Below are 18,540 nucleotides of genomic sequence, written 5' to 3'. Positions count from 1 at the left end.
ATCCCTTCGTTTTCTTCTCGCTGTCCTATCGGAAATGAGAAAGCGCCAAAGTGCTTTCATTGGTAAACCAATGTAACGCCCGTCGATGACGACTATCCTATACAGACAGAAACGAAGCTCGCTAACTGCGTGAGTAAAATAAGAAATAATCGGTAATTATATTTGATTTTCTTAGCGGATGCTTTGTTATAACCGGCCAGAGCGACTTGACTGCTCGTCTGATATTCGCGAGCCGGAGCTACGGAAGGGATAGCTAATAGCAAGGACGATATCTTTGTGTCGTCGTCAGCGGTTGGGCATGGTTGAACTTTCCGTCAACAATGAAAATGAATTGGGGCTTGGGATGGGTTTCGAGCGACTAGACAAAGGCAAGGTTGAACTGCTTCGTAAGCGATGGAATGGGTGGACGAGACTCCACTGACCGACCAGTCGACACAGACTCGGTGTCATGTTTCCTATCGGGCAAACAAAGGAAACCTTCGCTTATACACTTGATAAATGAGAGCCTGGGAAAAGTATGATGTCTTTGCGATGGATTTAATTGCCATTGGTGGGAGAGGGAATGTTGGTCGGAGGATCCGGATTACGAAAGTTGTCCGACTTGTTGGGGAATGGGATATTGGATGTGGAAGTGTATTGAATCGATTATATCCAAATACCCTAAAGGGTAGTTTTCCTTCACTTTTTGCATCAATCTCGCACCACCAGCTATGTCATCACGGAGCTCCTTCAGTCGGATCTGCACAAAATCATCGTATCACCTCAGCACCTCTCGGCGGACCATATCAAAGTGTTCCTCTATCAGATTCTTCGGGGTCTCAAATACCTGCATTCAGCACGAATCCTACATCGGGACATCAAACCAGGCAACCTTCTGGTGAACAGTAATTGCGTTCTAAAGGTAATATTTGTTGAACTAATGGAATGATGTCTAATATCACGATTGATTATGTATTAAAATGAACTTATGTCTTTGAACGACCCATCTTTCAGATTTGCGATTTCGGGTTAGCACGCGTGGAAGAACCGGACCAGTCCAAGCACATGACACAGGAAGTGGTAACGCAGTATTACCGCGCGCCGGAAATTTTGATGGGAGCGCGGCACTATTCGGCAGCCGTAGACGTCTGGTCGGTGGGATGCATATTTGGTGAACTGCTCGGCAGGAGGATTCTTTTTCAGGCACAAAGTCCAGTACAGCAGGTGAGCATAAATGTCCTTGGGCCAACAACTTTACATGGCCATGTAATCAACGCTTAAAATGCAAAACAGTATTTAAACTGAAATCATGTCGACAGATGGTTCTGTTTCTGCCATGTGCTATGTTGTTCTGTTGCAGATTAAGACAGTTGTGTGTTACAAGTTAAGTTTATCCTGACATTTACAATAAGGGACCAAGCAATTATTATTGGAAATAGTTATTTTAACATTCACTGATTAGAAATATCCTCAAATACTTATCGAATTGTAGCTTAAACGTTCAGAAAAAATATTTAAGCTGGAATGTCTTCAACTGTCTAAGACGAGTTTAGTACTTTCCATTTCCATTTCCATAAAGTTCTACTGCTACTAAACTCGTCTTAGACAGTTGAGTTTAAAGGTTGCCAAATAGAAGTTATTTTGTTTTAGGTATCCATAAGAGCTTTGCTTGTTTTGTAAATGTCTCGGATATCCCCTGATTATAGGGATTTTAAAAACTGATTGAGATTCGGAAAATTCTAAAATTTTGCGAATCCGGGGATGGGTTGTGGTTCAACTCTCTAGCTATGTATGATTCAACTCTCTAGCTATGTATGAATATTGGTCTTGTTACTGGCTTAAAATGGCATTTCAACGTTAATGTCGAGAAAACTAGACGTTGATAATTCCAACATTCCAATTAAAACATCTTTCACTACCGCAAATGATTTTTTTTAATTCCATTAATTCTGAATGTTCAGTTATTTAACATAATAAACATCCATTATACCATCTACTTGCCTCCACTCTTAGCTGGAACTAATCACAGAGTTGCTAGGCACACCCACGCTAGAAGACATGCGACACGCCTGCGAGGGCGCCAGGACACACATGATGCGGAGGGCACCGAAACCTCCATCCCTATCCGCTCTATACACCCTTAGTACCCACGCCACCCACGAAGCAGTGCACCTTCTTTGTCAGATGTTGGTCTTCGACCCGGTAAGTGAACTACCTGTTTTACGCTGACCACATCAGCGTCCATCCACCATCTAATTCATTCTCATTATCTACAAACCCACTCTGTATGCACAGGACAAAAGAATATCGGTGATTGATGCCCTGGCGCATCCGTACGTGGACGAGGGCCGGCTTCGTTATCATTCCTGTATGTGCAAGTGCTGCTACACCCCTTCCGCCGGCATGCGCCAGTATGCTGCCGAATTCGAACCCTCTGCGCCACAGCCGTTCGACGATCTCTGGGAACGGAAGCTGACATCAGTGCAGCAGGTCAAAGGTACGTTGCCGTGGACAGTGTGTCTGAATCCTAAAATTCTGGAAGCAATTGAGGGGGTCAAATGCAAAAGGCTGTTATTGATAAAAATTCAGTTTGAGGAAATAGGCCGCACAGCTCTTCATTTATTTATTTTTTTCATAGAAATTATGAGGAAGTTGAAAAAATAATTGATTTTTCACATTTATTATAAGGCGGCGTTGATATTGCAGCAAATCCCTAAAACAAAAAGATTTTTGCCATATCCAACAAGAATATTACCAAAATGTCACAGTCATCTGCTTTTAATCACCTCAATTACGAAGCAGCTCTGGTTTTTGAAAGAGCTTTCTGGTATTCTAGAAAGTTTAAATACAACTGGAGTAAAACAGTAAAAAAGACATCACAGATTACTAATGCTATATCTACCAAAAAATGCATTACACCCAGTTGTAGAATTAAGTTATTTTTGATCCAGAATTCGACGATTCCAAACACTGTGTCTCGCAAATCTATGCTATTCCACTTTTAATCGGCAGATTTAAACTAATTACCGGTTTCTCTTGTTTTCCGTTGTATTTTTTCGTCCCAACAGAGGAAATGCACAAATTCATAGCCGAACAACTGCAGACGAATCGCGTGCCATTATGTATAAATCCTCAGAGCGCCGCATTTAAGAGCTTTGCCAGGTAAGAGTTCCCAGTGCCGTACCGCAGAGTAGTCGCTGGACGGACATTTTTCTTCCACTATTTTGCCCTCTTTGTTTTGTACTCTTGCTCTCTCTTTCACTCTACAAACACACATACACACAATCATATATCCGGCTCCGGTTCGCGATTTAGTCCAAGATAAGCACCTTAGTTTGGAAAGCATAATATTAAGAATAAAATTAAACTAGGACACGATAAATTGCAAGGAAAATGCTGAACCAATAATTAGGAATTCCGCAATCAAGGACGTTGGTAAAAAACAAAAAAAATAGGACCGGCAGAACAATCGGCGCCATCATCGTTTCATATTCAAATATAATGTTTTATTTTGCAAATTTAGCATAATAATGTATTTTTTTTTCACTAGTTACATTTTGTTTACCTTGTTGCTAAAAGTTGCACGTATATCTCTAAAATTTGAAAAGTTCATTCTTACAATATTGATAAATAAACAGCAAATCTGTTGGTGTACTCCGTATGCATACTCAACAAACACCACTACGAAAATTCGAGTGTTTAAAATTTTTTGGCAAATGTAGGATATTAATGTGATTAGCCCATTCTCTATTGTTGGATATCATTGTAAATTCTCTAGTATTTTTTTTTTATTTGGATCATTATTTCCATAGTAATAGCATTTCCGTGCATCTTTTAGCAATGTTGTTATTTCAAATGCTTAAAAACTTCTACCACAATTTCCCGTACAAATTGACTGAAACTTCCCCACATATTAGTATCGTCAACAACAGCAATAACAATCATCCGACGTCACCATCATCCAATTATCATCAACAGTAGCTCTAAATAAACCGGCAGAGAGTGAAAGTGGCTAGGCGCGACAAATAGTGTGATACGATAAGTGTACAGGGACAGGATCATAGAACAATACTGCCGGCCGGCCATCGAAACCTTCGATATTCCAGCGCTGCTAGTGTTAAGCCCTTGAGAATACGCGCGCTGCGGACAGTTATGCGCCCTAGGTGTGTCCGATTTTGTTATACTTCCTAGTCTTATACATTTTACCCCTCCACAAATCCTCCGAGTATTGACCCGCGCCTCATAAGTGTATTTAGTATTTAATTTTGTAAATTATTTCTGTTCATAATATTACACTTTCATTCATGTATTTACCCCTTTAATACTCATTGACTATAATCACATTTGTATACTTCCCTAAGCGCACACTGCTCATGATGTTGCATTATGTGAGAGGGGCATGTTTAACCATCTCAGTCCCAACTTCCCTTCTTTCGCTCAAACGCTTTCTACTTATAAACTATTACTACTTACCCAAAAAAAAAAGTTAAAAAAAATGCGATAATTCTTGTTCAACAGTGCGTGTAAAACTAAGTGACATCACTAACCAATCACGGCTTTTAATTGCAGTTTTTCAAGACAAGCTATGTTACACCAGGCAAGACATCGACAGCAACATCATACAAAAAAGCGACTACAGTACCAACAGCAACTGCATCAACAACAACAACTACACCTACAGCTACTGCAATTCCAGCTACAGCAACAGCTAGTCAAGCAAAAGTTAGATGCAGAACAACAGGAAGAAGGAGAAAAACCGTCAGAACTGCCGAATGATGTGTTACAATTAATAGAACAACTACAACTAATAGAGCCAGCGTGATCAATTCGTGGTTTTGCTGGGTTTATTTCGTGTACTTGTTTTATCAATCTGGACTAATCGGTCTGCAAATTTATTTGAACTGATGCAAATTGTACTTAAAATTGTTCGTTGCTGTTGCTGGTTGCTGTTAAATACGGATAACTTGTTGTAGCTGGATCGACCGACTCATTGTTGACTATGACAATATTGGACTATAGACAAGACGTTACGACAAATACTTCAAACCGGGAGAACAGGATGGAAATACTTCGAAACGATATATGGCTTATCATCAATCATGGTAAATAGATGCACGCCTTAATGGTTCGTGTTTGTGGTCGTCCTGAATCTGCTTATTAAATTACTAATAAGATCACATAAAACGGGATAAACAATCGCTTCCAACAATTTTAAAATATTTCTTATCTAATGTACGACATTTTCATATTAAATAGCAACTTATTGGGTATACATACATATTCTAATTTCTAAGAAGTAACATTCTATAGCAATCTTATCCAGTGCCCTCTTGTAGAATTCCTTAGCAGTGCCTTGCACTTCTACGACAAAGTGATTTTGATTTTGATGCCTATGGAACTAGGGTAAATTATGCAATCGTGGAGGAACTAAGCACGTTCCAACACTATTAATTTTCCTAGAATTAAACGAAATTTCGTTCCGCTTAACTTGGATATATGTTTGAAAGCGTTCGCCATCTGTTGGACAAATGCTTCCGTCGTTTGTATTCCATGTATTCCGTCCTAAAATAACAACTCCAATTATTGCTACACTGTTCCAATAGTTGCGGTATTTTTTTAATTCGTGTTCCTATAGTTGCGAATCCCAAGGTATTTTCTTATATTTACCAGTTTTAGAAGATAATCAACGCTGTTTTCACTTGCTTTGTATATTGACATATCGTTCTATCATTGGACGTAATGGGTTGCTGCGTTTGATTCGTAGATTTAACGCACAGTGTAGTACCGCAACTATAGGAACACCCACGACTGTCAGATCATTTACCCTTTCAAGTATCAACTTCTAGTTGTAGTTTGTTGTTTTTAGCTATGATTCCAAACGAAAGTAAAAATAATGTATGTCACAGGGAGTGACTTTAAAGACATTCAGTCTTTGACTGAACAAACTAACTACATGCATGCCTGCCATCAGGGATGGAAGTACACGCCTCAAGAGTGCAAAAATTATACTACTTCGCTTTCCAAATACATTCAATTCTTGCACGCCTCCTTTATGTGCATGTGTCTGGCAACTGCTTTGATAGCGAGCATGTAACATAATGCATATGTCCGTTTTCGAATCTCAGTATAAACTTTTTTATAAACGTTACAAATATTTAATAAAAATTATGGGTTGCTGGTCTTCGAAAGGGGGTAGATAATACAAAATATTAAAATGAAAAAAAAATCTTGAAACTCCTCGGATTCCTCAAAGAATGTTTTGAAACTCTTCAAAATTTACGATTTTTTTTTGCCCCCTTAAATATTATTTTTGGACAAAAAAATTCAGTTCTGCCCGTCTCTGGTATCATTTCGTCGGAGTTGATTTTGTCAAGTAGGTTTTTCAAACTTTTGCACATGATTTTTTGACTTTTGTAGAGGATTGCACAAGGTTTGAAATATCATATCTAGCCCAAAAAATTGTTTCTTCTTGGGGTTCATTCCGATGATCGTGTAATTGTCTGACACTAAAATGAGCCTAAAATACTTTTACTGGGTATCCCGAGGAATTTTCGATGAATTTTGGAGAACTTCAAAGGATGTTCCTAAAATTTGTCAAAAAAAATCTAAGAATTCCGTGAAGAAATTCAGAAGAATTTTCTTAGGAAATCCTGAATAATATTTCCCTTGAAAATTACGAAAAATTTCCCAAAAAAAATCCAGAAGTTTTCCTGTGGGAATTCCAAAGGATTTTTCCAGGAAATTCCGAAGGATTTCCCGAGGAGATTTCATAAAAATCTTAGCAAATTCAGAAGAATTTGAGATTTTTTCAATAATTGGGTAGTTATATTTCAGAAAATAAAATCCTGGAAGAATCTTATTTTGCCTAAGCAAGTTTTTTACTAAACAGATGTCGTTATTGTTCTCGTAGCGATGAATTTGATTGCTACATGTTCCAAGTGTTATGTCAACATGCACCACATGTGCACATAACACTCCGGCACAATCGCCTCTGTAAGATCAATTAGAGACCAGTAGAGCTGTCATGAAGTAGAACCTTGACTATTGAGCTCCCGAGACTCGTTCTCGTCCTCGCGCATTTTGAGAACCTCCTTGTCCTGTAAAAGAAAGCACCACACATTTGCCAAGCCGGAGGTGCCCGGTATTTAATTGGTTGGTACCTGTAGCAGACTTAGGTACCATTCCGCCGACACTCCTACTCAGCTAAAGCATCACCTAGACAATGCAAATTTGATCAAAAAAGGTCCAAAATATGGCCTGTATTCCGGATTACAGACGTTTCGCCGGTACTATAGAAAATAGACACCTGTTTTTCAAAGGAACCTATCTATTTTCGAACAAATTCATAAGTTTGCTTTATATAAATGACAATAAACATATATATGAACGAATTCACGTGATTTTGAATATTAAGGGGAACTGCTCCTTGAATTCATACCATGTACCCAAATCAATACCATTCGAAAACAAAGAATTGATGCGCAAATTGTTTAATTTCTTATTTTTGTTATTTTTTCAGCAGTGAGCACGCCGAATAACAACAAAACACGACACAGATTGAGCATAAATAGCCTGTTTCGCGAATGTTATTGATATAGGAGCATGTTATTAATAATGGAACAGATACCCTTCTTCTCATTTCTGAAGAATACTCGAACTTTTCTCTTGATACATCCCATCAGATTCTGCACAACTCTTCCGTAACTTTTCGTTGTGCCACAGACCAAATTTTATTGAAGCTGTCAACAGAGCTTGCTTCTCTTCCATCTTCCTTAAGGACAAGCATCACAGAATCCAAAACTTTGTTTTTTCACTCATGTTTTCAAGGGCACACCACTCAATACGGAGGCAGTGGACAACTTTTGCTGCGGCGCAGCATGCGTGTAATAATGAAATGACAGTTGTGAGATGCTTTCATATTGAGTGGTGTGCCCTTGAAATCGCGAGTAAATTTTGTTTTGGATTCTGTGATGCTTGTCCTTAATACTATGTTCGCACTAGGGACTTGTAACATGTTATCAGGCTGTAGTGCGAACATAGTATAAGATGCCGCTTAATTATTGCCTAGTGAGCCGATGCCAGATCCAGCCAAAACAATGGAGGATCCGTATGCTTTTGGTAGATGGATAGAAGTCATTCATTTCTGTAATTGTCACCGTTGATTGTGAAATACGGAGAACTTTTTAAGCCACAGGAGCAAATGACTTGTCCCATTTTTTTCGGTTAGGATATATCGCACATCATCAGGCACATCTGTCCTTTGTTCAGCGTTGAAAAATTGCGGCCCTGGAAGTGTATTGGTATCCAATTTGACGTATGTTTGTCGTCCATCAAAACGCACTGTAAACCATTTGTACAGAATTAATCTGCGAGTTGATAAGCTGATCCGACCCATCATTCGGAATTTCTAAGATTTTTCCAAATTTTTCAGTTGTGTTGCAATTGCAAAAGAAAGCAATGTCTTTACACACAGAGCGAAATTTCCCAATTTTTCGTTAACTTTTAACCTTAAACCATTCAGATGTCCACTTGCTTTAATGAACAGTCCTTAGTAGAATCTATAGATGAGCGAAAGCATTGTTGGGTTCATTTTTTGACCATGTACCAGGCGCATATGACATTACACCTCTTGATATTTTCATTGAAACCGTGACGTCATGCTCGTTTGGAGACACGTTTTACAGCTCGTTGGAGACAGAGGATTTATCTTCGCTCATCTATAGATTCCACTATCAATAGCCGGAATCTGTTACGGAAATAGGCAAATACCATCATGCGACACCCCAAGCTTCATGATTTCATAAGTTATGTCATTCTATGGTAGTTTTGTATTTCATGGATCGTATTTGAACCGATTGAACCAGTAAACGGTTTTACCGAGTTTTTAGACAAACTCCATCATGTTACATATCAAGCTTCATGATTTAAAAAAGTATGGCATTCTATGATAGTTTTGTACTCTCTTTGCCATATTTGAGCCGATTGGAATCGGTAGAAGGATTAACCGAGCACCGGTTTAAAAGTCAATTTTGGAAAATAAACAAACCCCATTTTGCGACATAGGGCACTGCATGGGCTGTTTTGTCTCTTTCTCGCTGCAAAGAAATTAGAAAACAACAAGACCAGTGAATGTCAAAATTTATGAAGAACGAAAGAAAAATATATTTTTCCGTACAGTGTCCTATCCATATATGTATCAATTTTAATGATTTCAAAAGTTATGGAATTATATGGTATTTTTGTGCTGGACTGTATTTGAATCGATTGAAACCGATAGTCGTGTTGACCGGGTAATAGGCTAAGGGTCAATTTAGGAAAATACGTAACTTCCATCATGCGGTATACTTGATGGAACTTCATGGTTTCAAAAGTAGTGGCACTTTTATGATAGTTTGGTACTGCCGTTCTTGTAAACGATTGTAAAACCTACGCTTGCCTACGCTCATTACATTTCAAAAATATGAGTTGAATATTCAGGTTGATTCTGAAATCAGTGTGACAAAATGAAGCTAGATTGAATATATTTTTATTAGAGCTAACATGGGACAGTTATGCGTAGAACGGCAGTGTACTTTCTGGACAATATTTGAACCGATTGGAATTGGTTGACAGGTGAACCTGGGTTCTTGTTCAAGGGTCAATGTTAGAAACAGGTAAACATTGAATTCAGTTAGCTTTGCGAGCGATTCGGTCGCATTGCCAATCCGGAGATGGCGAGTTTGATCCTCGGTCCGGTCCAGGATGTTTTTAAGAGGAACGTATTCTCGGCACCCTGGACAAAGTGTATGGAGAAAAAAAGGTTTTCAATGAATAACTGCAGTAATGCTAATAGAACACTAAGTTGAAATGCTAGCCAAATTCCAGTCAAAATACCTTTATATTTTCTGAGTCACATTTTTCTTTATATTTTCTGAGTCAAATATCTACCGGTTCCAATCGGTCCAAATATGGTCCAGGAAGTACAAAACTACCATAAAATGCCATAACTTTTAAAGTCATGAAGAGTGATTTGTCGCATACAGTGGTGGTAAAACCAATCATAAATATCAATCATTGAGCCCTTCCGTGCGATCAAACTCGATTCTAAAGGAATGCATCACGCTTGAGTTATTCATGCTAAAACATATCGTTTCACTCATTTGCCACACAAATCATTTCAAAATTTTTGAGTTTTTACCAACACTGGCTCGCAAGATGCTATTTGCCTATTTCCGTAAAGTGACCCCTTAATAGGTTCTGACGAAACGTGCGGAATAATGTAAAAAAAACTAAACTGAAGCCAGAACCAAACTGCATTCTACTCGACCTAATGGTCGATTCTTGAAAGGATCATTTTTTTTCAAAGAATTTTCTCATGCATGATAGCATGGCAATCGGTTGGTATGAATTGTGATAAGACACTGGTTTCCCAGGCTTTTTAATAGCTTTTACTTTAACCTGTCGATGTGCATACGAGTTTGTACTCCATGAAATAGTTGTACAGGTCAAGTAACCGTCTTTTTGCGATATCTGGTAAAAGTTTGAAAAGGTTGAATTTAATCTTATCGCATCCCGGAGCAGAGTTATTCGATGAAAGAAGAGACATATATAATTCCAGCATTGGGAATGATTCGCCCAAAGAACCGGGATCAGGGATTGATTTGCAGGCAGACAGTCCTTATTTGCGAAGTTGAATATCCATTAATTGGAGTATTCTTCACTCTCGTTGGTGGCGTGTTGATTATTAGCCCGATTCGCTTAGCTTTCCTCTCCAGTTTGGTGTAGATTTGCTCCATCTTCTCAAAGTTACGTGCCTTAATATCAATGTCGTCAGTGAAATCAAATAGTTGAACGAACTTCGTGAAAATCGTACCACCCGTGTGAATCCCTGCGTCGAGAGTGTCCCTTTAACTCGATCTACGTCGCTTTAGCCAACCGTGTCAGTTTATCCGGAAACCCGTATTCGTGCATAGCTGATCTCGATCAATTGTTATGCGGCTTTGATTGGTTGCTCCCAGGTTCGTCTCCATATCATCCTCATTGTCTACCACTTCGCCATTTCACATGTCATGCTGAGGCACTTTTGCCACTTTTCACATGTCATGCTGAGGCACGGAGCCTTACGTGACAGCGGAACTTCTCATAGCACTTTCGTACGTTATTAGCACAACGGTACACTTTCTCCATCTCTTCACGGTCGCGATCTTTCTGCTGGTGCTTTTTTCTTCGGAACATCAAGTCATGTCCGTCCCGCGCCCGTATGTTTCGCCGTCATACCAGTCGTTTCTCTAATCCGGGGACACTGCAAAGAGGTGGTGGTCGGATTATATATTCACACTGCAATAAGTGCGGATGTTTGTGATGCCGAAAAAGAATTTACCATCATCAATTAGAACGTGGTCGACTTGGTTTTCCAATGGTTTCCAACTTGGTTTCTTGGGTGACCTTGTCGCCGATCAATCATGTCGCAATCATGTCGCCGATGACGCTTTTGAAGTTCTGCGGTGGGCATCCATTGAATGACTCCTCCAGCAGTACATATAACGGTTCTCTCGTCGTAGACTCGCCCTTCGTGTAGGCAGTTTTTGATGTTGTAATTGAAGAAACGGAGTTTGATCCTTAGCTTGCAAATCCTTGCGTTAATTGGCTACCACCCAACCACACGTTGGCGCATCTTGCCCAGCACTATGAAGCCGATTCTCAACTCCTCGTTGCTGATGTCACAGCTTTGGTAGAAGGTAGCCGCCTGATACTCGCTTTTCCACACTTTCTGTCCCATCCATCAAATTTCCTACCGCTAGCGCCTCGACGTAAAAGTTGCGGGAAAATTGTCCTGGCCCAACCTGAAAATCGCAGCGACAGGCAGTGCCATGTTCCAAGCTTCTAATCGTGATCCTTTACTTGTCGCCAATGTAGTTGCCGATTGTATCGATTCTCTTATGTCATGCGTAAAGATTGGTTTGGCGACTAATTGGACCTGCGAAAACCTCATGTCTCGCCAAAGGCCGTCCAATCAGGACTGATTAGATTCCCATCTATAGTTGGAAAAGTGACGTGGTCTACTTGCGGATACTAGCAGCTTTTTGTAGAACTTCAACATTATATCACTGTCAAACCCCACCACATTTTAGGTAAGCCACAAAGCTTGCAGCAGTCAGGTGTCACTCAAGTCCTTGAACATAGTCCCTGATGTCCCCACGTGAAAGCTTACACGCAGAGAAATGTTTTTTAAACTCAATGATATTATGTATAAAAACAACAAAAATAATTATTGTTCCCCGGCTAATAATTTTATTTGTTGAATTCAACAAAAAATCAGATTTGATTAGACGAAAAATATTGTTGTTTCTACAATGTACCAAAACAGCACACAAAATAAAAATTGTTGAATTTACAATATATTTTTTTGTTTGTACAAAAAATATTTTTAATTCAAAAAGAAAAATTTTTGCTTTCAACAATATTTTTCTTAAATTCAAAAAAAAATAAATATTATAATCAAAAATTTATTTTCAATGTTATATAAAATTTCTTGTGATTATCAATTATTTTATTTTTGGGTAGGTTTCGTGTGGAAAATAAAATCACAATAATTATATTTGTATTTTTTTCAAATATTTACTCCACAAACTAGTTACACTGGATTACAGTAGAAACAACAATGAAAATTTTTGAATTGAATATATTTCAGTTTTGATTTTAAAAATAAAATATTTGGGTTTAAAAAATATTTCAATAATTTTATTTTTTAGTTAAAAAAGGTAGATTTTCTCTGCGTGTATGTTAAAATGTCTTATTTTCAATTAGGGTAGGTGTACCGGTTTTGGCTATAGTTAGTTGGCATATCATGATAAAATCGATTTCCACGAGAGTTTTCTAAGAAACGCTGATGTTTAGACGTTAGATGGTAGTTTAAGTATTCGGAAAGCAAATAAACCCTTCAGTTTTAATGTGAATTGCGTATAATAATTTTAAATCCATTTTTAAAACTTGATGATAATATCAGTTATGACCATAGTGTTTCTCAGTTGGCCATAGAAGTGAACCAATAGTGGGATGTGTTCCTTGCTGGGGCTGGGGAATCTCCCTCTGCTGAGATATTTTGGTTTCATTATATTTAGAGTTCACCTTATAGGTGATCCATCTTATTCCACTTTATCCTACAACGAATCATGTCTTCTGTCTGTTTCTTTATTTTTATCCTGCACGCTCTGTTTATGTCTTCATGTTCAACTAGACAAGTACTTAAATATTATTTGTTCATGAGAATATTTACCCTAGCACTAGGCAAAGAAACTCATCAAAAAATCATAGCAACAAAATACAGCAATTTCAAAGATTTTTTTTTAAATAGTGTCACTGTTGGATGAAAACTTCCACTACTGAAGCCAACACAATATTTCATCGGATTGTTTCTGTGTTACACTTTCCCCTCATTCATTCACTTTCATCTTTTAGTAATATAAGATAAACCGAAATCGGACCACCTAGGTGCAGACCCTTCGATTGTATCTTGTATTAGCACAGTTCCCTGTCCGAAATTTACCGTGCCGTTTATTACGTACCACCTAGTTTTTAATTATACATACATGACTGAATAGCTTTAAATTGTTTTTTTTTTCTGCAATTATGTTTACTCTTGTCTGTTAATTCTTGTCTAACCGTGTTCGTCTCAATATTATAGGTTTTTCTCCTGCTTTTCCTTTCAAGTGCTTATGCTTTGGAATAAAATAGACTAATTCATGTTTTGGAATATTTTTCGATCGTGCCGTATGCATGGACCAAATATTTCTACCCTTATTTATCTAACCCTAAATAGCCTTGCATAACCTCTAGAATTTAGGCTCTACGTAGCAAACCAAAACTCTGTTCTCTAAAATTTCTTTGTTCGTGTACCATTTCAGTTCGACTGTGGCTCATCCTTCGGAGCTGCCTCCTTCACCGCACCAATGGGAATGACACAATGAAGCGATGGCGGCCTGAAATTTGTAAATTACTCAACTAAGCGCTGAACAAGCTAAATCAACTCAAAATCACACAATTTGGAATTCAACAAAAACAAAACTCATTTTGGATGCAATGGAAGCTGATTGTAATATAGTAGCATATAATTGTGTGGGACAACCAACTAGTAGTAAACTAGACACTGCGAAACAACCATGATTAGTGGACATGAACAATGCTGCCAAATAGGCATCCCCTGAGCCGCGCTCAACAATGCTTGCAGAACCATCTCAGGAGGATGCTACCCGTACACGCGGTGTTACACAGAATCGAAACGAGAAAAAAAAACGAGAGAGAGAGATTGAAACCTTTAGGCTAGTAGAACACGGCAACCAACAACCTCAACCAATTTCGGAGGACGAGACATTTTCTTCCTTCGGGACGACGACACGATTCGTCGAATAGGCGAATCCACTGAAGAAGTAATAGAAGCTAGTCGATGCATGCCACAAGCGTGGAAGAAGTGCATCACAATACATTACACATACACAACACAAACGGAACTAAGCGGAACCTTTACTGCGCTCTGGAGACGATGGTGGAAGAGTTGGGGAGAGAGTTACCTTCAGATGTAAGGTAACATTGCAGCCCGTTTCACCATTAAACTTTTTTTTCTGACTGAGCAGTAAAAGAGTCATCGTTAAATAAGCTAGAAGATGAAAACAGACTGGTAGGATTTATGGTGAAGCAAAAACTAATCTTTTCAACCGACCGAGGATGGAGTCTGGTCTGGAATGGATTTACCAAACTGTTGTGCGGAGACGACGACGGATGAAATGTGCAACCAATAACTCACGGAGACTATCTAGGTATTGGATTGGGGAAAGGGTATTAAGACAAAAGTTTTGGCAGGATGCTCTCGACCGAAGTAGTACATCGATGTGTGTAGTTGAATAAACTATTAATCCATTTGCTTTCCTATGGTGATGCTACGACTGTCTGGCATTAGTTAACGTATCGTAGATATGCGAAGTAAAAAACAGTAGCCCTTGCATTCGTTTGGGAATGCTTCGAGCAGAGCGATGATGGTATAAAATGAACTGCTGTAGACAATGATGATCATGAGAATCGCAAAGGAATGGTTTAAACTTTAGTAGACAATTTTTTAGTTATATTTAAGATTAGTCTTCCACCACCTTGGTGGTGGATGGAGATGCTGTGTGTAATTGTAAGGAAGGACAGATAAAAGGGTAAACATTGCGCAAGGATCAGCTACTAACTAATTCAAATATACTACTTTTCACCAGTATGATAATGTTTGATAGGGTTAGTATAGATACCTTTTGCGAGGTGCAAGTACTACCAGAGTAAGAAAGCATGTGTGTTTGCGTGGTTGTGTGATATTTCAAAGATTATTCGTTTGAGTAAATGTACTATATTAAGAGTATCATTTGTACAAGAACACCTTGATTGAGCTATTGCATTACGAATTGGCTTTCTCTGTAGTTATATGAAAATCTTGTGAAACGATATATAGAAGAACGTACCCTAATAGTAAAACTCATGCTAGTTTGGTTGCAAGAATTCATCTTAAAAGGTGATAATATATATATATATATATATATAAATTATAAATAAATAAATGAGTAAATCCAGTGATGAATTTTCAACTCTTATGTTTAATGACCCTTAGAACTACATAGCGTTTTCAGGGGCACATATAATAACTCCAAGCGTCTGTCTCATTTGGAGAATTAAACTTAAAAGTGACAGTTCGAAAATTAGAAAATCACCGAGCCATAAGAAGGGCTGGTGCTATCCAGCAATTCCAATAAGGGTCTGTCTCATTTGGAGAATTAAACTGAAATTAAACTTAAAAGTGACATTTCAATAATTATCAAATATCCCTGCTCGCAGAGCAAGATTACTTTTGACAGATATCGAATCATTTTGCATCGATTCTTATTACCGGGTTATTTGCTAATTTTCGAACTGTCACTTTTAAGTTTAATTCTCCAAATGAGACAGACCCTAAGACATCGATGCAAAATGATTCGATATCTGTTAAAAGTAATCTTGCTCTGTGAGCAGTGTTATTTGATAATTATTGAAATGTCACTTTTGAGTTTAATTTCAGTTTAATTCTCCAAATGAGACAGACCCCAAAAGTAAAAGACAGGCAAAAGCGAAGAGCAGTTTTTTACCTTTGCTCACTTGCATCAGCATACACGAAAAAATAGTTTTCAAGTGTCAAACGCCTATAAATTTACATTTGTGCGAGAAAAAACGCGAGGTGAGGACTAAGACGGTCATTGTGGCAGCCGTTTTTGGACTCTGTCGTGATTGTCCCCAACTCGCAGCACATGATATTGTATGACAACAATTCTAAAATTTAAGTCGATTGCCTTTCCGAAGTAATCAAATAATCTATCATTGTTTCAAAATTATATACCTATGTAGGTAATAGTTTTATTGATCCGTGTGTTTAAAAAATGTTCGATTTGTGCGTTTGTTGTATTATCATCATCGTATAATCAAACTTTCATCTACTCAGGTGACTGAGTAAAATTTTATTGCAGTTTGTATTTTTCAAGGAAAGTTTACTCAATATACGTCAAAAGCGAGACTACGCAAAACTATAAGTGTTTGCCACATTTTACTTTTTCGTAAGCTTTTGAAGAAAAAAAGTGGTGAAATTCAAAAAGTAATGAATTAATTTATGTGAAAAAGTTAGAACAAAGGGAAACTTGTAAAAACTAGAACATTTAAATATGTTTCCGGGAATTTAAAACTGTAAATTTCATCATTTCATCCTTCATCTATTGACGTAAATTTGTTTCGATGAGCTGGGAATGCAAAGAGATCTTTAAATAATGTTCAAGTAGACTATACACTGGTATTGGAATTTCCATAAAAAAATAAATTCTAAATTTGATCACTGACAAACATGGTTTAAATCTAACAGAGATGTATGCAATGGTATGTTCAAGGTGTTCAAAGCAAAAAAAACTCAACTAGTATAAATTCATTAACAAAAAACAGAACTGATTTACATCCATCAACTGCAGCTAAAGCAGGAGAGGATATTAATGTTAGTAACATTGTGTATATTATTTTTTAAGTTTATGTAAGCCTAGTTCGTAACTCAAATAAAAAGGACAAAAAAACATCAATACCTTAAAAGAAGACGAATCCAACACCCTACCTTTTCCTTGTTTGTAAATAGTTTCATTTCCCTGCACTGATTTCATACATTTACCTATGTACGTTTTTTATGTTCTAGAGTTGCGACTTGACAAGATACTGAAAAATGCTATCAGCATCATCGAATTCCATTTCGGTGTCTTGGCATAGCATTTCACCGATTCTATTGTGTTCACAAAAGTGCATCATGTCAAATTTCGAATTAAGAAATGAGATGCGAACAAAAAAGATATCCATTCAAAAAAAGTCAGAAAAAAACAAAGGTTTAATAATAAGTAATAACAATCGCAAAGATCTCATTAAGTTCTCGTCTGTATCTAGAAATAATAAAAATCGGCAGGACAATATGCGGTTCCCATGAGTGGCTTACCCATGGAACAATTGAAACTACTGATATCAAATGGAAAAAAAAAACTGATTCATCCTATAGGCGTAGCAAAAAAAATCAATAATAATTATTTAACTAAAGCATAACAATTTGGCAAAAGGTAGATACCGGAACTAGGAGAAAGTGCAGCGATCTTAATTCAAATTCAGGACATAAACATGCCTACATCGCAACTGATGAACTTTAAGAAATGCCATGCAAGAAAGTGGCTGCGTTCTTGGTTAGTCATGCCACAAACCACACAGTGAATGCTTAGTTTGGCCACTGTGTCGCTGTGATCGCTTGAGGGGAAAATTGTTGCACGCTCAAAAAAACCTTCTGCGTTCTTCAAATTTGATTTCTTTCGATTATTGTTTTCAAATCTGCCTGATTGGTATTTCGACTCGTTCATACCCAATGTAATTTTACCAGTAGTGTGTACCTCTGTACTCGTTCCCCTGATATAATTCGAAAAATGAAAAAATCCTAGCTCATTAAAATGATAATTTTGAAACTATCACTGCGCGCATGAAGGACTTGGCAACTTTTGCTTAGTTTTAGTATGTTTAATTCTAATTCAAATCCTAGGTGTGTATTTGAAAGATTTGTAAAATGCAAAAACAATGACTACCATTAAATATAATAAACCAACAAAGGATGAAAAGATTGCATCAAGAACTAGCGTCTTTGAAAATGACGAGTATGCCAACCGTAAACATGCTACAATGTGTGTGATTAGGAGAAGAACTGTGTAATTAAAGTTGTAAAAAATTGTAAAAAAAAAAATAGAAAATCAAAATGCACTTAAAACAGACAAAACAGTTGCTTGTTTTTATTGTTTGAGATTCCTTGGTTCGTCTTGGTTTTGTTTCTACTTATTTGCTGCATGTAAGTTAAGTATTCATCTACATTTTTGTTTTCGTCTCTTTTCGTTGTTTAGATATTTTATGCAATCCACAAAAAAAAAAGCACAAACACATTACTCAAATTGAAATTACTCATGATCAAATATGTGATACGTTGACTCTGCTGGAACAAGGTCGATGTTCAAGGTATGCTTACACCTT

General features: G+C 37.5%; 1 protein-coding gene across 1 annotated transcript in view; it reads left to right on the top strand.

Annotated features, from left to right (window-relative positions):
• The window catches only part of LOC134210939 (serine/threonine-protein kinase NLK), a 250,974-nt gene extending 232,682 nt beyond the window's left edge, over positions 1–18,292 (top strand). Inside the window, 7 exon segments of the mRNA XM_062687387.1 lie at positions 709–901; positions 994–1,203; positions 1,993–2,181; positions 2,275–2,476; positions 3,048–3,141; positions 13,863–13,891; positions 13,894–18,292. Coding sequence (XP_062543371.1) covers positions 709–901; positions 994–1,203; positions 1,993–2,181; positions 2,275–2,476; positions 3,048–3,141; positions 13,863–13,891; positions 13,894–13,925 — 949 coding nt within the window. The 3' untranslated portion in view covers positions 13,926–18,292.
• Positions 18,293–18,540: the final 248 nt, after the last annotated feature.

This window comes from Armigeres subalbatus, chromosome 2 (genome assembly GCF_024139115.2).
Source record: "Armigeres subalbatus isolate Guangzhou_Male chromosome 2, GZ_Asu_2, whole genome shotgun sequence".
Lineage (NCBI taxonomy): Eukaryota > Metazoa > Arthropoda > Insecta > Diptera > Culicidae > Armigeres > Armigeres subalbatus.
Note: the sequence above shows the minus strand (reverse complement) of the source record. Positions and strands in the feature narration are given on the sequence as shown.